General features: G+C 37.1%; 2 protein-coding genes across 3 annotated transcripts; one reads left to right on the top strand and one right to left on the bottom strand.

The window, feature by feature from the left end:
- Positions 1-549: 549 nt before the first annotated feature.
- Positions 550-4359, top strand: LOC109182725 (tetraspanin-20-like). Its single transcript, XM_019332889.1, has 6 exons — positions 550-993; positions 1081-1180; positions 2483-2563; positions 2643-2747; positions 2859-3050; positions 4000-4359. The coding sequence occupies exons 1-6, from the start codon at positions 713-715 to the stop codon at positions 4072-4074; spliced, it is 834 nt and encodes a 277-aa protein (XP_019188434.1). The 5' UTR covers positions 550-712; the 3' UTR covers positions 4075-4359.
- Positions 4360-5682: 1323 nt separating this feature from the next.
- On the bottom strand, positions 5683-10782 carry LOC109182865. Of its 2 annotated transcripts, none has more exons than XM_019333089.1 (6): positions 10553-10782; positions 9339-9485; positions 9009-9079; positions 7072-8904; positions 6654-6810; positions 5683-6570 (listed from the first exon to the last, which is right to left on the bottom strand). In XM_019333089.1, the coding sequence occupies exons 2-6, from the start codon at positions 9475-9477 to the stop codon at positions 5852-5854; spliced, it is 2919 nt and encodes a 972-aa protein (XP_019188634.1). In that variant the 5' UTR covers positions 9478-9485; positions 10553-10782; the 3' UTR covers positions 5683-5851. The 2 variants fall into 2 exon arrangements, with proteins under 2 accessions (XP_019188634.1, XP_019188635.1); XM_019333090.1 differs by lacking the exon at positions 10553-10782 and adding an exon at positions 10431-10537.
- Between the last annotated feature and the right edge of the window lie 11914 nt (positions 10783-22696).

The raw sequence follows: 22696 nt of genomic DNA, 5'->3' as shown, positions 1-22696 counted from the left end.
ATTTCGTCCAATGTTGTCTGGTCCAACCGTCCGTATACTAGTTTGATACTTTGAATCTTTAGATGATTGAAATATTTGAGTATTTTTATTTTTTAATATTATTTTGATGTTATGACTTATAAATTATCATTATTTCATTTGTTTGGATTTGTTATATGATTGAAGGTTGAAAACTTCCTCAAAATTTAAAGTACTATTTTTTTGGCGCCCGCCTAGATTCTGCTTAGGTCCTACCGACTAGCTTCTAGCGCCTATTGCAACTTTTTAGACTTTTTAGAGATAATTCTATTACTTGGATAATCTTACATGTCTTTAACTAAACAAAACTTGAAGTAATTTGATATGAGAGAAGCAAGAAAGATTATTAGTTTGGTATGCTGTAAATCTGTAATTTGATCCAGTGAGTGTGGATGCCAATAGAACTCTACCAAAATGCTTTTCAATGGAAGGTAAAAATGGCTTTTCTATGATTAAGGTAGAACCGTAGAAGTAAGACTCTATACTGTTCACCATGATGGGCTCACCGCTCATTGAGTAATAGTCTTTTAATATTATGTAAAATCAAGGTTTTAGGAGTTGACTCTCAACTCTCAACTCTCAAGGAGTCAAGGGTTAGCAGAACTGGTGATAATGAATACATAAATCTGTAGCAGGCGGTTAGGGTTCCTGAGTTGCAGTTGAAGAAGATAAAGAAAAGATAATTCTATACAAAATGCGAAAGCCGTGGTGCCAGACTTTCCTGGCATCCATTCTGAAATTTTTGAATTTTCTCCAGGCTTTCGCTGGAGTATCCATCACCGTATACTCTTTTTACATGCTCAACCAGTGGCAGCGCCGCCGAGCGGCTCCTCCGGCAGCTCCGTCGCCGCAATTTTCGGCCGCCCAATTGGTGAATCTAGTTGGTGTTTCTGATGAGATAACAACACTTGGTTTCTCCTTTTCAGGTCTAGCTGGTGACCTCAACTTCAATTTCAATTCGCTCCCTGCTCCTTGGTAATTCTTTGCTGGCTATTTTGCATAATTAGCTTTAGACTTATGTTGTCTGCTTTGATATTTATTTCTTTGAATTTATTTTCGCAGGTTTATATATGCATTTATGGGAGTAGGCGTGTTATTGTGTTGTATCACTTGCATTGGTCATATTGGTGCTGAAGCAATTAATACTTGTTGCCTTTGTTGTGTATCCTATGATGGGCATAAATTGACAAATACAGGAGTTAATGCTGTTTCTTTTGAGTTTTGAAAAACCATTGTTGAGCTACCAGTTCATAATTTCTTATTCCCAAAAGGTTGAATCTCCAACCCCAAGGGACCCCAACACCCCAGCCCGAGGGAGGATGTAAATCATGGTAATTCAGTGACCCAGCAGACATGGCCAACCGGTGAGCACAAGGGATCTGCCCACTTTGGGCATAATCCTCACACTGCCACGGTTGAGTTTCAAGCCTTGGTTTCTTTCCCCAAATATTGCCTACTGAACCCGTGAGTTAAGCCTGTGCAATCAGTTGATAATTTCTTACCAACAATTGCTGCTGCATTAGTTGTCATCATTTTTTTCCCAGGGATTCCTTATATTACCTTTGATTTTTTTTTCTTTCCTTTTTCTGTTGGTTCTTGATGGCAGTTCTTTGATGTTTTAGTGGTGGCCAGGAATTAGGAGTAATTAAACTGTAAATTTGAATATTTAAGGCTCACCTGGTCTTTCTAATCCTTTTCATGAGTAAGAATATATATATTTGATGCTTTTACTGACTTAGAAGTTGTTGCTCACATGGTTGATCATTTATCTGAGTAATAGTATGTTCGTAGGTTTATCACAGCAATAACTGATGCAAGTTATGAATTTTTTGAAGGGATCAACTAGATTTTGGTATTAGGCGGTTGTAGAAGACATTTTTTGGCTTCTCTGATCTCATATTAGAGCACAGGGGAATTAGACCATTATAAACCAATATTTGAACATTTAAAGAAGGGAAATTAGACCATGAGGTGTTTCGTAAATAGCTGTTAGCTTATTGAGTTAATGAGTTTGACTAGTTGATAGCATTAGCTGATTGTAGAAAGATATTTGGTAAATTAGTTGTTAGCTGATAGCTGATTACATATAAAATAACGTTTTCAAAAATCTGAAAGAAAAAGTTGCTTTGAGCAGCTTTTTGAATTTTAGTTGTTTTGGAGCAATAAGTTGTTACAAAAAGCTAATTAATCAAACACTCATATTGGTTATTTAACCAAGTCAAACAGTTAATGGTGGTCAAACAAGCCAAAATTGGCTTATAAGCTAACTATTTTACCAAACAACGCTATAAAAATTAAGAATTTCTTCCATATTTTGTTCATTTTCCATTCTCATTCTGTTCTTTTTTTAATTTGCTTTTATTTTTGTGGCATAATTTCTAGTTCCAAACATAGTTGGTCAGTCACTAGATGATTCCGAGCCCTTCTTTTGTTACTGTTATCCTTGACCAAATAAAAATTGCAGTATTCTCTTTTAATTACTGTGTTACTTCTCTTGGAAGTAAGTTTGGTGGCATTCATTTTACTGGATCACCATTGGGAAAAGGTACCTTTATACATAATCTTCACTGCTGGGAGAAATGCCTTTTTATCCTTGTTTCTTTACTAATTAAACCAAGTTTTAGGATCTTCCAATAGACCCAACAGGAGAAGTTGCTAGCTTATGCAACTTTATTAAAGACAACATTGATGTTTGCAAGTGGGTTGGCATTGTGGTGATTATAATTCAGGTATGTTATGGTGTATCAATTTCTTTCTTAATTTCTTATTTATGGTCTGTTTGTTTTGATCAATCTCCATGGTTTGATATATATTCTCTTTTTGAATATTGTATTCTCTAGGCTTTATCCTTGCTTCTTGCTATAATACTCAGAGCATTGGCTAACCAAAGAGTGGACAATGATATTGAGGGAGGTTTTGATGTCAGGGAAGGATCATCTCTTGCTCCTTGTCTAAACCGAACATCTGGGTTGACACAAGGTGGCAGTAGGTCAGGGCATTCTGGTATCTGGAGTTTGCGGTTGAGAGAAAAGGTGTCTGCTTAACCACTACACTAAATCTTAATTAACTCTTTGACATTTCTTTCTGATATTAGTATATCACTCGGGGCCCGGCATTTGGCCTCGTCTGCTGAACCCCTAAGTTACCATGATTTACCTCATGCTCTGGCGGGCTGGGGCATGAGGGGCACTTATGGTTGGGGATTCAACCTTTGGGAGAAGAAGTATGTCACTCGGGGTAAAGTGGATGTTGTGATACAAACTTCAAAATGTGCAATTTAATTGTTGCCATGGGCCATTACTATTATTATTGTTGTTGTTGTTGGGGAGCAGGGAGAATAGGGCAAATTATACCATGGATCAGGTGCTACCTTGCATTGTAGAAGACCCAAAATAACCTTCAGATTATGTGTCTGCAGTTGACATTCTGCACTTGCAGTTAATAGTTTATGTGCGTGTAAATAAATTAAAGACACAACATGTTAACTACAGACACATAACCACTTAAACTGTTAACTGCAAGTACAAAATATGTTAACTGTTGACACAATATATTGTTAACATATTATGTACTTGCAATTAATAGTTTATGTATCCGTAATTAACATGTTATGCGACTTTAGTTTATTTACAGGCACATAAACGGTTAACTGCAGGTACAGAATATGTCAACGGCAGAAACATAATTTTTTGACCAGGGTCCACATTGCAAGATGGACCTGGGTCCATGGTATAACAGTTGGGGAGAATAAGGGATGGGCTGGAAGATTCTTTTTGTTTGTGTCTGGTTGGGTTCTTCATTTGTGAGAGTTTTGAAGTTCAAGTGGGTTGTGTGAGTGATATGTCTTAGTCTAGCAATGACTAATTCAAAAACCTGCCTAGTATGAGAGGGGGAAGTAGTTTCAGTTTCTTCACTTGTGTCTTCCTATCTATCAAGCAGCTGAAGCCTTGTATTTTCATTTACTCATCTATTGCTTTGCAGTATGGATTGAACAACAGCGGGTGTAGTTATAATGGACAGAACAAAGACATGTCAGTTGCAAGCTCAAGCCAATAAGGATTACTGATTCACAGAAGCGCGTAAATGGCACTGACTAAAACCGAGCAGTACACTTTGTTCTCTATAATTTGTTGGATGGCTTTCAGTTTGTATTGTGTATTCCCAGTTTTTGTGTAAATGTTTCAGTAGAAGGGAGTGATGAAATACTCATACAAGTACAGCAGATGTATAGACAACACCAGTGTAAGTATTGATGAGATGTGATGTGTTTTGGTCAGCTGAATTAGACCGTTTGTGTGAAATTCAATCTTTTTGGCATAAGGAACTTGAAGTTCTTAAAAATTATGTTTGTAACCATGTGCATTGTCATCTTCATGTAGTTGTTCCCACTATTAAACATAGAAGGGAAAATGGTCAAATAAACTCATAAACTTTATTTGAAAATTCAATTAGCGCATAAACTTTTAAAAAGTGTAATTACACCATTTAACATGTTATATTGAGACAATAAAGTACAAAACCAGTAAATGACTTGCTATTACAGGTCATTAGGGTCTCGACGCCGTCAACAAACGACCAACTAGCCGTCTTCTCTGGTAGACGGCGACCAACGACGATCCGACCGTTGCTGACTGTCGGATTGTCGCCGAAGATAGATAAAATTGATTCCAGAACTGTCTTCTCTGGTAGACAGCGACCAACGACGATCCGACCGTCGCTGACTGTCGGATTGTTGCCGAATATAGATAAAATTGATGCCGGAACCTACCTATAATAGCAGGTTATTTTTCGATTTTTGGACTTTATTGCCTCAATATACTTTGTTAAAGGGCGTAATTACACTTTTTAAAAGTTTAAGGGCTAATTGATTTTTTAAGTAAAATTTAAAGGCTAATTTGACCCTTTTCCCAACATATAATATAATATAAAAACATAATAAGTGTGAATGAAAGTTATACCCCTGATTTATGTCCGTTTTTTCCGTTAAATTTTTTTTGTACATTATGCTATAAAGGTTGTACATTAAAATATTTTGGACAAACATACCCCTACCGTTATAACTTCCGTTATCTTTTTCACTATTGTTACCATGCACATGCATCCACCATATATTTTCTTATCTTCTTCATTAATAATAATATATACACATTAAATTAAATATTTGAGTTATATGTTAATTATTACATAAATATAAATATCAAATTTATAAAAATGATTTACATTATTATTATTATTATTATTATTTAGAATAATTTAAATATCTAAAATTTAAATTAATTTAAAATTTTAATATGATGTATTAATATTGGGCACCTATTTTTTGCGCATCGGCGCATAAAAAATACTAGTATATAAATATAAATGTACAATATAAGGAGCCAACCCAATGCAAAAGAAATTATGGTCCACGTGTTGCTTACAACCCGAGTAACGTCCATGGCAACTACCAGTTTAGACTTTTAATTGAGATAGAACACATGATTCAATTCCTGCATCCAAAACTCTTTTGTTCTGTTTTCCTCCCACCAAGCACCCCAAAACTAAGAAATTCTGTTCATTCTACTAGTTACTTCTCAAGCTGCAACTAACAAGTCCAGTCCATTTTCCTATAATTAATATACAGCTTCAGCTTATGTTAATATTTATAGAAACAAATCCAAGGACCAGGCAGAAAAAAAGGGTACTGTTATAAGAATTGCATACAGTTACAACCTAAGAATTACATGTTAGCAGAAGCATCATTATTATGAAATATTTGATATACAATTATAATACTGTTGTGATTTTAAAAGGAAGGAAATACTAATACATATATTAAAGAAGAAAATCTGCATCACATTCTCCTTGTCATTTCAACCACTGCTTCATGCACAATCTCTTCCAAAAGTTTCCCTTCAATATCTTTTCCAATACTTTCCCATTCTAATTTCCAATATTCTATCCACCCCTTCCCTACCAGTTCCTTCTCTACCATCCTTTCCACCACAAGGCTGTTTCCGTCCCCACTATAACCAGAGAGACATGTCATGTTGCACGAAAACCATTCCCTCATTTGCTCCCACACATGGTCCACTAATATTAATGACTCGCCCTCCTCTAGGAGGGTACTGTGTACCACACTAGGAACAATTTTTTGGCAAGTGTCATGCCTGTGTCCCGCAATGTCCATCAACACTGCATTGACACAATCGTAGATTAGCTTTCTGGTTGATCTCCTTTTCCTTCGCTTAGCCTCATGTAGTGTCTCCTCCTCATGTGAATCAATGTACTTGTCTCTCAATGATGGATCCAGTGGGCTCTCTGGTGAATGCCATCTTGACAAAAATGAATCACATTGTACCTCATCAAGGCCAGCCTCTGATAATATTGTCTGAACAATGAAGAACCACTCTTTTTCTTCTTCTTTGGTCCTTTGCATTGAGGATGGTATTAGTGAAAAAGAGGAGGCAATATCTTCACAAGAATAATCCCATGATAGAGTGCGGGACATTGATCCTATTGGTGGAGATTTATCGATTAGATTTGACCTAATTGAGTGAACAGGCAACTCCCCTGTTTGATTATGGAAAACAATCAGACAATATGTTGAAGGAAAAGAAATTTTGGCATGACTGATGAGTGATGACACAACTTACCATGGCAATATGGTTTGATATTGTCAAGGGATATTTGTGTAACACATTCATCCTCCTCAAATGATGTGCCCAAAACTGAAATAGGACTTGGTTGATCTTGATTCTCACTTGGACTTCCAGAATGCCTATATTTTGTTACAGATGGTCCAGGTCCAACCTGTAAAATTTATCCAACATGGAATCCATTTCAACCTTCTCCTAACATGGACATAAAGTGCACAAAGTACTATCCACCCAATGTGCATGCCAAACGAATAAGAAGATAAAACCATAAAGTTATAAGAATACGATAGAATTTGAACTGAATATGTGGTGTAGTTAACTTATTTGTGTTCTTGAGAAAATCACAGCTGAATTTGCAAAAGATATTAAAACAAATGCATGAGAATATATGCTAGCTTAAATGTTCCTGTATTACCTCTGAAGAAATAAAGCCATGCATTTCAGGCAAGCTTGAAGAAATTGTTGTGCCTGATGAGCCATGCAGATCAGGAGATGAGCACTCAAGCCCATTGCTGTTTAGGCATAGGCACATATCATCATCTACTTTTCTAGGAGGATCTAAATATTTTTCACCCAAATAAGATTCATCACCACATTCCAAGGTGCCAAACATTTGCTTGCTAGGTTTCTTGTTCCTCGAGAACAAACTTGAAACTTTCCCTTTGAATGATGATTTTGTGCTTCTTTCTTTTATTGTCTCTTTGAGAAGGTCTGTGTTTACCATCCTTGCTTCTGGACTTCCTACTTGCACCTGGGAATCAAATCTGGTAGAAGGTACAGGGACAGATTTTGACCTTAAGAGATTCCTTGAAAAACTGTCAAGACTTTCCTTCTTATTTGTATCCACAGCTGGATTGGAATTTAAGTCCTTGGGTTCTTTATCTCTATCCTCATCAAGTTCTCCAGACTTCTTTGCATCAGAAAGTGAAAGCATCTCACCCAAAGTACTAGAGCTTTGCCTGAGAGGTCTCTGTTCTTGGCAAATTCCAATAGATGCCACCATGGCCCATCTTTCTGAAAGTCGTTTTTTTGCTTCTCTAGAAACTGAAGATTCTGGAGAATAAGATGCACGGCTCAAGGAGGAGCAGGAAAAAGGGCTGTTGAACTTATTAATGAAATCCCATGAGTGCCTAGAAGCTGGTGACAAGACTTCGGAATCACTGAGGTTCCCCATGGCATACTCATTTTCTGACTTGTTGAATGAACTCTCGTCACCAATATAGCCATTTGAGAACACAGAAGAAAGCAATATGTCATCCCTTTGATGCCCAACTAAGTTTTCATGCTTCTGCTGTGTGATTGCTGTTGTCACTTCTCTTGATTCTTGAGCATTATTATCTTCTGGATTCTCCAATGAACTTTTATGATGCAACCCTCCTGGTGATATGCAGGGTGGGGAACTCACAGCCTTGAGGTTGTGAGACCTACTAGGGCTAGGTTTTAGTACTACTATTCGAGTAGGTTGAGTGGAATTTTCATCAATATTACAACTAGCTGCAGAGGGTGAATGATCCAGGTGGTTTTCGTCCATTTTGTTCACTTGGCCTACCAGGCTGGTCCTGTTTTCCTCTTCTGCATCCTTCTCCTTTCCAGCAAATTTGCAGTTATCTACCATCTTGGAAGGTCTAAGTACAGTTATTCGCTTTATTTCAGTGGGAGGAAGAATAGACTGTAGATTGGATATCTGCTGAGAAAACATAGGATTTGGTTCTTGTAGAAACTTGAGGAACAAATCAGTATTGGAACTGAGAACTTCCAATGCATCTTGGAATTGATTAGACTGGCGACATTTTTCATCTATAGATAGGTATTTTGCTTCAATGAACTTCTGACGTACAAAATCCATCCTTTTGTCTTTCTCATCGTACCTTCTCTTTTGTGATGATTTGTTCCTTAGGGAGTTCTTCTGTGGATGCTGCCGAACTTCATACACATCTTTGCATTGATTTTGCTCTGAATATTGTTGAAACTCATGCTGCAATTCTGTATTTAACGATCCACTTCTCTTGCTGCAATAACTCAACTGTGAGTCTGCTTGAACTCGTGCACTTCCTCCAGCATAATTTCTTTGTTCAGAAGAATCAGCTTGCTGAGGTGGAAGGGGGTCAAGCCCCATTAACTTGGCTACAACACTTGGTGGATTATGTTTAGAGTCTATTGCTCTGGACATTTCTTGTGCTATGAGCATCTTCATTGGTGTTCCATTTGATTTTCTGTTTGAAATAGATCCGCTCAATTTCGACCCAATCTGCAGACACCATTTAAAAGAGTATACATCAATATTATGGTTGAGTTCTACAAAATACCAGGCTGCTAGTGGTTATCCCTCAGAAATATATTGAAAAAAAGTACCACTTCATCCGCGATTTGGTCCTTAAGTGGAGGCATGCTTGCCATGTCAGATTGGTTCCTTGGAGGAAAACCTGTAAAATCATTAACGCAAGACATGAGATTAACAAACCAGAGAAAAAAAGCTTTCTGATATGCTATCATATGCTATAACTAAAGAGTAATCATTAGTTTCACCACAGTCAAAGAACATGGTGAACAAGCTAGCACATGGGCAAATTGTGGGGATTATAGGATTCTCTTGGGAAAAATAATTATAAACAGCATCCTTTCATGCTTATTGCATTCCCCTACGAGGAAGCAAAGATTTTGAAAAAACGATTAGGAATTTACCATCTTGATATGGATTTTCTGTGAGCAACTTGTTTCCAGGAACCCCAATATTCAAGTCAAAAAGATTCACCATTCTTCCCAAACATCCTGGAAATGGTTCCTTGAGATTGCGAGTTTTTCCCTTCTGAATCCCATTCATAGTGATACCTGAGGAAGAACTTCTAATTTAATAAATCCCATAACCACATTAATCATCCTCTAATTGGAAACTGAAAATGAAAAAGTGCACAGAAAGTAAGGAGTAGCTTATAACAATATTAATATGGTTAAAATAGCACTGCAAATAATTGGGAATTTCTTATTGTATACCTCCTCCATACCTCAGAAAGGAGCAAGTTTTTCTAAGTCAGTGAGGAAACCGTCAAACCGGACTAGTATCACCTATTCAACATGTATTGAGATAAACCCAAAAACTGTAAATTGAATATTGAAATTTCACCCCAAACACATCAATTGGGGGTGGGGTGTGGCTTTTAACTTTCATACATTTGTAAAAGGGCATGGAATCGTTGAACAGTTGGGATTTCAAAGATTCTGACATAATAGTCTGTAAACAATCTAAAAGATAACAAGGGAGATAGAGAAAGAAGAGAAGAAAAGACACAGGAAGTATTATTATTCCAATTTGTCTATACTACAAAGCAGATACCTTTATGACTTTATGTATAAAGTTGCAGTGGTTAGATAATAAAAGACATTAAAGTAAAACTTTCATGAAACTTCACATCAAAGCCTGAACAAGCCCCAAGAACCAACAAGGAGAAGGAACAAAGCATGAAAATAACCTAACATAACGGTCCAATAACACGCGCTCACTCAAATCCACTGAATATGTCCAAATACATTATCTATAAAACCAGTACTAAATCTTCATCAAACGTTTAAAATGTAATATGAAGGAAAGCTCATAACCTTTGTTTAAGTAAATTAATTTGCAATTAAATATTCAATCATTGAAACAAGAGCAAATGGTTAAACCCGTTTTCAAACCATTTCAGAAAAAAAAAGCTGAAGCTGAAGCAAAAGAAGAAAAAGGAAAATCCAAGCCGCCAAAGGTAAGGACATATTGACAAGCAGATTCGACCGATCTACCTTCGAGAAGTGGGATCGAAAGAGAGACCAGAAGAGACAGAAATTACAAAGCACAGCAGCCAAGAATTCTGCTAAAAGAGAAGCAATGCGAAGCTCTGGTAATGTCACGCCCTAAACCTCACCTGATTTGTGCGGTTTTAGGTTCTAGATTGAGAAAATGAGTGTCATTGTGTCGCCGGAGCTGAAGCGGGAGTATCGGAAAACTGAAATTCCGAGGATAGTGTCGTCGGAGAATCGGCGATTAATCGGGTCCGCTGAGAGATTTCATCATCGTCTGTCGACCATGTGTCGGACTCGTCTTGTACTTGTTCTTGTTCTTGCTAGAGCGAGAGTGAAGAAGTTAAATAAGTCCATACAAAAATAGATTCTCCAATAAATATCATTTTTTATTACAAACCGGCCCTTTTATTCTTTGATAATTGTACTTGAACCCGGAATTTAGCTTTTCTATCAATTTGACGACTTGACGAGACGTGCATAAGTGCATTACGGAGTATATATTGCATGTTGCTTTTGTTTTTTTTTGTTTTTTCCTCTTTTTGGACAAAATCGTTAGACTTGAACCTACGAGTCCAACTTGGTATTTCCTCCTCAACTAAATAGTAATGAAATGAAGATATTTCAATTTTGGTCATATGACTATAGGGGTCTTGTTATTTTTAGTTACTGATTTTTAAAAGTATTAATTCAGTACTTTAACTATGTAATTTTTATCAATTTTGGTCACTCCGGTCAAATTGCCGGTCAAATTTCGCAGAAAAATTTTAATTGTTAAAATAATGAGGATATTATGGTCATTTCACGTCTCTTTTCTTCTTCCCAGGCGAGTCCATCCCTTCCTCTTTCGTTTCTAGCGAATGCAATGAACTAAGATGATGCGGAAAGGAGGCTTGATGATATTAAAGATAAGATTTACAGGGAGAAAGATCGCCGAAAACGGGAGAGAAAGGGATGGACTCGCCGGAGAAGAAGAAAAGAGGTTTGAAATAACCAAAATACCCTCATTATTTTAACTATTAAAATTTTCCGGCGAAATTTGACCGGCAATTTGGCCGGAATGACCAAAATTGACAAAAATTGCATAATTAAGGTATTAAATTGACACTTTTGAAAGTCAGGGGTTAAAATTAACAAGATCTTTATAGTCATATGACCAAAATTGAAATTTCCTCTAATGAAATTGTCAACAATTATATAATGTAATGATATCTCAGTTATCATTCTAAATAGGTTGTCATAGGTTCAAACTTTGATAGCGATACATAAATTCTTTGTATTGAAAATATTTACAAAATTATAGAACATATACTATATTGTAAACAATTATGAACACTTAAAAAAAATAGCAATTAAATTAAATAATTTTCTCTACTTAATACCTTTAATGGTCCTCTGAGTATTAGCGATTTACCAGTTATGGTCATCTGAGTTTTAAATGACCTCCAATGGTCATCCATGTTTTAAAAAATAACCCCTGTGGTCCTAATTCTTAAAAAAATCTGAGTTTAAAATGATCACGAGACGTCCTAAAAAGACCACGGGTGGTTATTTTTTAAAACATTGAGAACCATTAGAGATAATTTAAAACTCAAATGATCACAACTTGTAAATTGTTAATACTCAAAGGACCATTGAAGATATTAACTCTAATTTTCTCTCTTAAACAATTGCACTTTGTGGGCAATAAAAAAAAAAAAAAAATCATCGTTACATTTAAGAATGGGTGGTATTCAAGACGATAAGAGTAAAGAGTATCATAACCTTTTCAAAATGGCCGTTATAATGAAGTATCTTCTTTATAGTGAGTTATTACCATCTGAGGTCCTTCGAGTATAGTGGTTTTGCCATGTTTAGTCCTAAACTTTCAAATTGACCATTTGTGGTCCTTCGACTTTCAAATTTAACCATTCGTGGTCTAAGTTAACCACTCATAGTCCTCCAACTTTCAAAATTTAACCAACTATAGTCCTTTCAAGAGGACCACGAGTGGTTAAATTTTGAAAGTTGAAGGACCATAAGTGGTTAACTTGGACCATGAATGGTTAAATTGGAAAGTCGAAGGACCACAAATGGTCAATTTGAAAGTTTAAGACTAAACGTGGCAAAACCACTATACTCGGAGGACCCCATGTGACATTAACTTTCTTTATAGTAGTCTAGTAGACTAGTAGTTGGATAATACTACACTCTAACTCTCTAAGAAGCCATCATTATATTATATTAGGTTCTACTGGTATTAGGTTGCTCCCTTAAGTGAGAAGTGATCGGTTCAAACTTTAGTTGAGACAAGTAGTGTGTATATGTAGGGTATTCCCTTAAACAAAAATTATATTAGGAAAATGTGTCAAATGAGCTCTCTAAATCAAGTAGATAGTGCAATTAGGTCCCTTAAGTGAAAAAACTCCATTCAAGTTTTAAATTGATAGAATTATTCAATTAAGTCCAATTTGACTTGTTTATCAAGTTAAATCGATACGGTGTTGACATGTATCCTTTTTATTTTATTTTTTAAAACAAATATTTTTTTATTTATTAAACATTAAAAATATTATTTATTATAAATAATTTTAAATAAAATAATTAATTAAAATAATTAAAAAAAAAAAAAAAACTAGATTTGTCGGAGACAATTTGTCTCTGGCAGGCTTCCGACAATTTGTCTCTGGCAGGCTTCGTCTCCATGGCCGGAGATGAGGGGATAGTCTCCGGCCATGGAGACGAAGACCATGGCCAGGTTCGTCTCCATGGCTAGAGATTATCCCCTCGTCTCCGGCAGCTCTATTTTTTAAAAAAAATTATTTTAAGTAATTATTTTATATAAAATTATTTATAATAAATATTATTTTTAATTTTTAATAAATAAAAAATATTTTAAAAAAATAAAATAAGAAGGACACGTGTCAATACCGTATCGATTTAACATGATAAACAAGTTAAATTGGATATAATTGAACAATTTTATCAATTTATGAGACTTGAATGGAATTTTTTCATTTTGGGGACCTAATTGCACTATCCACTTGACTTAGACGGCCAATTTGACACTTTTTTTTCTATATTATTATTATTATTATTATTATTATTATTATTATTATTATTATGATGTTAATGAAAAAGTATCGTATTAATTAATACATGTTCTTGATATAAACAATTTTTCGTGGACCCACATGATGAAAATAACCAATCCTTGTTTGCCACCTCAAGGAGTATAAGTAAGGGAGTAGAATTTGGGAGTACGCATAGTAGAACTCCTTACCACCAAAATACTATATGTAATCACATTCTCTAGTCTCAACTTTTACTCCCACATTTAAAATTTGAGTTAATTCCAGCAAAGGTCCTCCGACTATAGTGATTTTCCAGATTTGGTCATTGACTTTTAATTTGGACAAATTTGACACTTGACTATCAAAAACTTTCCACCATTGGTCCTTCCGTCACTTAAGCGTTATTTAGTCATCAATTTTAGGGGTAAAATTGTACTTTCATAGACTAGGTGTCTTCTTCCTCACCATTAAAGCCAGAACAACCCGATAATACTTCAAGAAAGTTGCATAGACTCCCCAAGCAACCTAGTGGTGTACAATCCGTTCTCAAACTCCAGTCGACGATGCGACTTGGAGTAGCGAGCGGCGGACGGTGGGTTGCATCAAGGCGAGGCAGCAACGGCGTAGCTGGTTTTCCGGCGGGATTGGCATCGGCGAAGGTAGTGTTTTGGCTGAGAGAGAAGGCAGAGGGATGAGATCTGGGTCTCGGAAAATGGTGATGAACGGCGTTGCTTCTCGTTGTTGACTCGGCCGGCTCCCTTTCCGACTACCTCCCTCTCTCTCTCCATTCGGTATCTCTCTCTCTCTCTCTCTCTCTCTCTCTCGTTGGCTGCAGATGAATGGAAATGAAGGAAGCTGCTAGCGTTATAGCTAATTAAAAATGGAGAACATGGAGCCTTTAAGAGATATGGGCAGGATGGAATTTCTGGAGGAACAGAGGACGGAAAGCTAGGAAGGTTTGAGAGAGTAGGAAGAGGAAAATGAGGGAGTTAAGGAACGAAAATGGAGGGAAGTCCTGGAAACCGCTGCTATATTCAATATTTAGGTGAGTTTGTTTTCCACTTTGAGCAGCGGCGGGCGGAGAATTGGGGGCAGAAAAGTTGAAGAAGGCAGGAAATTACAGTGTGGCTTCTAAAATCTAAATGAACTTCAATTTCATTACTTATGGCTTCACTTGGAGTAGAACAGAAACTACATGGTTAGCCAGGTTGTTCTCATTTGGATTTTAGACAGACTGATCTGAGAAGAGAATCCAAGCAATAAAAAGACAATTTTACCCCTAAAATTAACGTCTAACTAACGGTGAGATGACGGAAGGACCAATAGTGGAAGGATTTTGATAGTCAAGTGTCAAATTTGTCCAAATTAAAAGTCAAGGACCAAATCTGAAAAATCACCATAGTCGGAGGACCGTCGCTGGAATTAACTCTTTAAAATTTTGATTTTGATATAAACACATTTATATGAGTTCATATGAAGAAATTAGCCTATCAATACTCAATACATCAAAAAATAAATTTGGAATAAGATTTAAGAATACTTATAGTAAAACTCATAAAATAATACACACCACCGCCATCCATTGTTAACGTTGACCAGATAACCAAAAGGAATGCATGGCCACATATATTATACTCCATCCACCAATGACCATTATATTATACATCTTTCCGATCTCTTGCAATTATCGACTTCCCAATCATCCTTATGTATCTTTGGCATGCCAATTGCCGACAAAAAAATAAAGAAATTTAAATTGACAATCGAACTTTCTTATATTTGTGATCACTATATACATTCTAGAATATATATAAATTTGTTATATATTGTTATAATTATGATTTTAATAATTTCACATATTTTAGATATCCAACTAGGCATAGCATAGGCAGGGTTGCAAAAATCCCGCCTAGGCACCGAGTAATCGGCGCCTAGGCGCTAGGCGCCCCTAGGCCGTGGCGATTTTCTCGCTAGGTTCCCGCCTAGGAGACCGGCCGCCTAGGCGCCCGCCTAGCGCCTAATTCGGCCGCCTAGCGCCTAACTCGGCCGATTACGCCGAGTTTATTCGTCAATTTTTGTTGAGTTAACTCGGCTGGCTTGACCTTGCTTTTTTTTTCATTTATATGATATATATATATATATATATATATATATATATATATATATATATATATATATATATATATATATATATATGTGTGTGTGTGTGTGTGTGTGTGTGTGTGTGTGTGTGTGTGTGTGTGTGTGTGTGTGCGCGCGCGCGCATGCATGCATGCATGTATGTATAATATGACATATATGCACCTACACACGTGCACTGCTTTTCATTTTTTCAGTTAGCCGCCTAGGCGACCGCCTAGGCCGCTTAGGCCATGCCTAGGTCGTCTAGGCGCTAGGCGCTACTCTACCGCCCGACTAGCGCCTAGCGCCTATTGCAACCATGGGCATAGGTAAATAGATGGAGTTAATTCCAATAATGGTCCCTTGAGTATAGTGATTTTTCACAGAGTTAATTCCAGCAATGGTCCTCTGACTATGTTAATTTTCCATAATTGATCCCTGAATTTTAATTTGGACAATTTAGACACTTGACTTTTAAATTCTTTCCAATGTTGGTCCTTCCGTTAGATGAAGGTTAAGTAGATGTCAATTTGAGGGGTAAAAGCGTCATTTCAAGTACTAAGTGTATATTTCTTCTTCTCCCCTCCTTATAATCGGAAGACCGCGGCGGTTGCCGAATTTTCCGGCTGAAGGGAGTAATAATTAATTAATGATTCAGGAAGGAAAATGCGATATGCCCTATAACCCACATCATTTCGCCAGTTTCAGAATCCATGGCACAACTGAATAATACAGCACCACTTTCGGCGTTCTCCCCGATGCTTTTCGCTTCTCGATCACCTGCGGTAACCCCACCGAAAAACTTGCTCGGAGATGCGCGATGGTCGTCTCTGTGTTATACGGAACTTCGGCGACGCCTTCGGGGAGGACGTCGGGAATGAGCTCCACCTCGATCAAGGAGGCGATGCCGGCCGGAGTTTGAAGGTATTTGCTTTCCCGTTCCGTGAGGACGAGCCTTACCTTGACGCCTTTGGTGGCCAAGTGTGTGCAGAACTGGACAATTCTAGATTCAACCACTTCAAGAAATTAAATCCAAAGTCGCTAGACGGGAGTGAAAAATCATTAGAAAGAACAACAACATAAACGAAAGCACCTTTATTTTGAATTCTTTTGATACATCTCCAAGAAGAAGAAGCAGGTTGAATATGACAAAGAAGAAGAAGCAGAGACTTGAAATATGAGCATATCTAGGGCAAGCGAGATGGGATTCAGCAGCCATCCATGCTTTTCTTTGGCAATAGGCGAAGAAGAAGCAGAGAATCGCGCCAAGAAACAGAGAACCGCACGTTGCCCCAACTCAAATCCAGATTCCGATCCTCCTTCGCACGTGCCGGTGATTCGCAGAGAAGAGGCGTGGGGTTTTGTTGTTGCTGAAGGGGCTGTTGGCGGCTCTGCTTTCTTCCCTAGTTGCCTCTTGGGTCACCAGAAAACTAGGTCGGAGACTCCTTGGTTAACCTTGTTGTTGCACGCCGTGAAGTTGAGCACGCATACTCCCTTCCATCTCACCGGCAGCGATGGTATCCCTTCATCGCTAAACGAAGGATGCTCTTGGACAAATGGATAATCCGGTATCCAAAACCGGATTATACACTAAGTAAGTAAAAAGACTATTTTACCCCTTAATTTAACATCCATTTAACTTTCATCTAACGGAAGGACTAACATTGGAAAGAATTCGAAAGTCAAGTGTCTAAATTGTCCAAATTAAAAGTTGAGGACCAATTGTGAAAAATTAATATAGTCGGAGGACCATTACTGGAATTAACTCTTTTTCACAATTAGTCATAGACTTTTAATTTGGACAATTTTAACACTTCACTATCAAAATCTTACGAATGTTGGTCCTTCCGTAAGAAACCGCTAAAGTAGGCGTCAAGTTGAGGGGTAAAAATGTCTTTTTAGGTTCTGAGTGTATATTTCCTCTTCATTCCCGCCGGTGATATTCGAGTTGGCGTAAGCAGCGCAAGAGCAATTCCTCTTGAACATCGTCGTACACTCATCGAAGCTCATGCCGACGTCTACAAAAGCGTTCGAACTCTCCGACAACTTAATCTAATTCAATGCCAAAGCAGAAAGCGAGCAACGAGTGGTTGAAGAAAGTAGAAAATAGTTCACATTCACTCGGGGCATGTAAAACGATGTCGTTGTGGTGCCTGCTTCAGTGCCTTGTGGCTACTAGCTAATAGGGCTGGGCAAATCGGTTCGGGTAACCCGAACCGAACGGTCCTAGTTTAGGTGAAACCGATCGGTTCGGTTCGGTTCGGTTCGGTTTTTAACCGAACCGATAACCCGATCGGTTTTTTTTTTTTTTTTTTTTTTTTTTTTTTTTTTTTTTAATATTAATAGATATATATTATATTAAATGTTTAAGGTGAGGTTTGAACCCTTACTCATTTGATTATAAAGAACAAATTGCACTTTTGGTCCTGTGAGTATTAGGGTACTGACAATTTGAGTACGTGACTTTCAAAACTCCCAATTTAAATCTTTAACTATGCAATTTTTGGCATCTACTACGACCGCCTCCACGTCTACGCCGTGTACCAGAACCAGAGAGTCACCCTCCCCGCTCCCCTCCCTGCGTCCTACCAAGCCTACAAAGACGTGGCCGTTTGGTCGGGGTTCCTGAGCGGCAACCTCCAAGCCACCATTTCCGATGAAGAGCAGTCCAATATGGGAGCCACAACCGCCGACGAGAAACCCAGAAAATCAGAGACCAAACCCACAAAGTAAATCTCACAAACGAGTTATCCGGAAGAGCGCCGGCGGCGCTCTTCCGGCACTGATCACTCCAACAGCTCACTCTTTCGCACAACAACTTCACACGCTTGCAAGTCCCGGAAGACATGGGCGTTCTCAGCAAGCTGATCGCGATTGACCTCAGCTTCAACAAACTGCACGGCTCCTTGCCGAAATTCATGGCGTCGCTGCCGATGCTGTCGTTGGAGCATATCAAGTTCACCGGGACGAAGAAGAAGAAGAACGAAGAAGAAAAAGAGAATGAAGAAGAACGAAGAAGAAAGGGAGAATGAAGAAGAAGGGAGTGAAATGACAATTTTACCCTTGTCAAAAAACAATTTGAACCAATTTATGTTTTTCCGGCAAAAATTGGCCGGCAATTTGGCCCGGAGGACCAAATCTGCCAAAAATTGCATAGTTAAAGGTTTAAATTGGGAGTTTTGAAAGTTACGTACTCAAATTGTCAGTACCCTAATACTCACAGGACCAAAAGTGCAATTTGTTCGATTATAAATTAAGAGCTTTACCCACTAAGCTATACCCACATTCATGTCTATATTCACATTTGTATGGTAATAAGGGTATACATTTTTCATTAAATATTGCACACTTCAAATATAATGAATAAAATTATCCGTACTACATTCTTGTTAGACTAAAATACTATTATACCGTTATTACACCGTTGCTATTTAATTCTAAAGTTTCATAATTCTATCATTATCACACACACACACACACACACACACACACACACACACACACACACACACACACACACACACACACACACACACACACACACACACACACACACACACACACACACACACACACACACACACACACATATATATATATATATATATATATATATATATATATATATATAATTAACTATGATACCTGTTTTCTATTCTTTAATTATTATTTTATTAAAATCATTATATAATTACTTTAATTGTTGATTATATTTTAATTAAATTTTTATGTATATAAATATTATAACAATTAATAATTTTAACTCCTCAAGTCCTCAAATCCCAACTCCAAGTTGTAAGTCCAAACATTTGGTGTTTTAGTAATTTTTATTTTTCAAATATTAACTATAGATGAATGATTTTTCATTTTGTCATCAACAAAACACTTCAAGTGGCACTTCAAGTGAGTCAACTGAACAACCGGTCAGGCAAAAAAGGGAAAAGGGTCAAATAGGCCCTCGAACTTTAGCTTAAAAGTCAATTAGGCTCCAAAACTTTTTAAAGGTGCAATTACACCCATCAACAATTCATTTAGGTGCAATGAAGCCCAAAAACAAGTTAATGACCTGCTATCACAGGTCATTAGGGTTCAGGTCACCTTCCGGCGATTTTTCCAACAAAAAAAAGTGACTAGCAACCAACCCAGATTTGTCGAAAATTTCGTCGGTCACTTTTTTTTGCCGGAAATTTCACCGGTCACTTTTTTTTTTTTTTTGCCGAAAAATTCGTCGGAAGATGACCTGAACCCTAATGACCTGTGATAGCAGGTCATTAATTTGTTTTTGGACTTCATTGCACTTAAATGAATTGTTGATGGGTGTAATTGCACATTTAAAAAGTTTAGGGGTCTAATTGACTTTTAAGCTAAAGTTCGAGGGTCTATTTGACCCTTTTCCCAGCAAAAAAAGAAACGTTCAAATAGTAGACTTTCACCTAAACCGAACCGAATACCGAACCGAAACCGAAACCGAACCGAACTTTTCAAACTGAAACCAAACTCTATTTTAAACCGAATGGTTTAATTTTTTTAAAACCGAAAAACCGAAACCGAAACCGAAACCTAAAAAAACCGAACTGAAACCCGAAGTGCCCAGCCCTACTAGCTAAGTAAGAAGGAAGAAGACACTAGTAGACTTCATCATGCTCTGCATTCTGAAAAAGAGAATGTGGAGTCTTAGCCTCTTAGGTAATCTCTATTAACCACTAAATATTCAATTCCCCCGTTAAATATAAGAGTTAACCCGGCGAATGCTGGTGTCGCAGATCCCGTACGAACCGCATTCCCTGTAATAGTCGCACCGGTTGATCGGCGAGAATTCGTTCCATATTTTGTTGGTCGGAATCCACATGTACCACTCTAGGTACCCGTCATGGCTGACCTGCAACTTGGAGAAAATTGTCTAGTTGTGGAGCTCGAACGTGTAATAATTCTTGGATTTCGTGGCGACAAACGAGAATGTTTGACTGCCATTCCAAGCTCCGCTCCCGTAAATTACGTCGTATTTTTTCCTCAAGAATGCTTTCGGCAAGCCGTTGGTGTCGAGCTTGAAGGTGAAATCTCCCTCGGCCGGATCGGTTGGGTTTTCCAAGAATGCTTCCGGTAAGCCGTTGGGCCGGGTCGACGACGACCAGATTGAATTCCCACCTCCGTCCACCAAATAAATATTCCCATCTTCACCGATTCTTAGAACTCCCTAACCAGTGGCGTTCGCGAGAGGTGTGTCTCTGTTAGTGACCCAAACGACAGTCTTCTCTTCGATATAGGTGCAGAGCGGCCGGTAACAATAGAGGTGCCCGACAGTGTTGCTCATTCTTAAATTAAAGAATGGATACACATACAGTCATACACCTACTTCCTAAAGAATGAACCATATTTCGCATATATAGGTTGGAATGAAAAGAAATTGAAATACACACTCAGTACATGAAGCAGAATGATCAACATTAAAAAGATTTTGATAGTCGAGTGTTAAAATTATCCAAATTAAAAGTCGATGACCAATTGTGAAAAATCACTATACTCGGAGAACATGGTTGGAATTAACTCTAAATAGATATATGTTTTTATTGTTATTATAATATTAATATGTTTTCCTGTTTTAAATATCTAATAAAGCATGTGTGAGTGGACATATAGTCTTTTTATTACTTTAATTTCATTTTTCCAGCCTACTATAATTTATGTTTTTATAAAAAAAAATAGTCAAATAAATTTCTGCATGTGATATGTTGTATTTTTAAGAAATTAAAGAACTCATTGAATAAAACTCTACTTAACCCTTAAAGAAATGTAAAATGCTTAGAAAAAGACATACCGTTCAAGACATATAAAAGGCTTGGAAAAAGACATAAAACTCAATAGCTTTAGAATAAGCTTTTTTTCACACCTTGCTTCCTTGACATTCTAACAAAGTCAACAAAGCAAACATAACAAGACTGCATGGAATGATTAAGGGTCTAATATGTTCTCATAAATAGATGTGGTATTGATGCAAAGTGACACTAGCACGTAAGTCCAAGTTTGAACAAACTTGTTTTTTTCACCCACGTTTTCAAATTGTGGGACAACATTATTATCAATTTTTTTTAAGTAACATTATTATCATTTATTATATGTTTTTAAATAATATATATATATATATATATATATATATATATATATATATATATATATATATATAACTCTATTACTAAAAATAATGTTTAATTCCAGGCAATCTAATCTTAAGCTCTGATAACTGAATTCTGATACCATTTGTAATTTTAGTGGCTAGGAATAACTAAGATAAATAGTCAAAAAAAATCTATCTCATTCGTATCCTCTTCCTGTTGGAACCGACGAATAGAAGAATTTGCTAAGAAGACACAGCCAGTCAAGAGCCACACCAGAAAATATGCAAGAAAAAAGACACATCACTAGAATGTTAACCAATGCATTTGTCTCCGGTCCCTAAGAACATTAGGGTGATTAGTTTTGATGAAGAACAAATAATTTGGTGATTGGCATTAACATAGTCAATCAATCAGGTATAAGAAACTACTACGCACTGTGGATCTCACCAAGAACTTCTTTTTAAGCTATTCCTATCTTATTATGCTTAGTCTTCGGAAAAATCTAAACAATGTTCGTATGGAATGAGTTCTTGACTCATGGAATCCGCAATCAACTAAAAAAATACTATGTGGACTGTATCACTAGTTTATGACTTTTTAAAGAGGTGACACTTTCAGTTTGTGAAAAAGATTTTAAGTTGATCCTTATTGCCAGCCGATCTCGTCACTATATATGCTGGAACCATATACTTGAAGAGAGGTGTAAATGAGAAGGGCCGTGTAACTAATGATGTTGAGACTGAACAAATTGTGGTTGAAATGTTCCTAAAGGGTATCATGTACAAATTAGTTCTATTGTGCAAAAACTGTGATTCGATACCTCTTTTTTGGTCACAGAAAACTTCAAGATTGAATATTAAGCTTGATATTATATTGTTAAGAAAGAACCCGCGATATGAAGCAACCAAACTTCACTTTGAGAACCTCATCAAGAGATATGGAAGTCCAATTATTATATTGAATCTGATTAAGACCCTCGAGA

This window comes from Ipomoea nil, unplaced genomic scaffold, assembly GCF_001879475.1.
Source record: "Ipomoea nil cultivar Tokyo-kokei standard unplaced genomic scaffold, Asagao_1.1 scaffold1074, whole genome shotgun sequence".
NCBI lineage: Eukaryota > Viridiplantae > Streptophyta > Magnoliopsida > Solanales > Convolvulaceae > Ipomoea > Ipomoea nil.
This window is presented reverse-complemented; position numbering and strand designations above follow the sequence as displayed.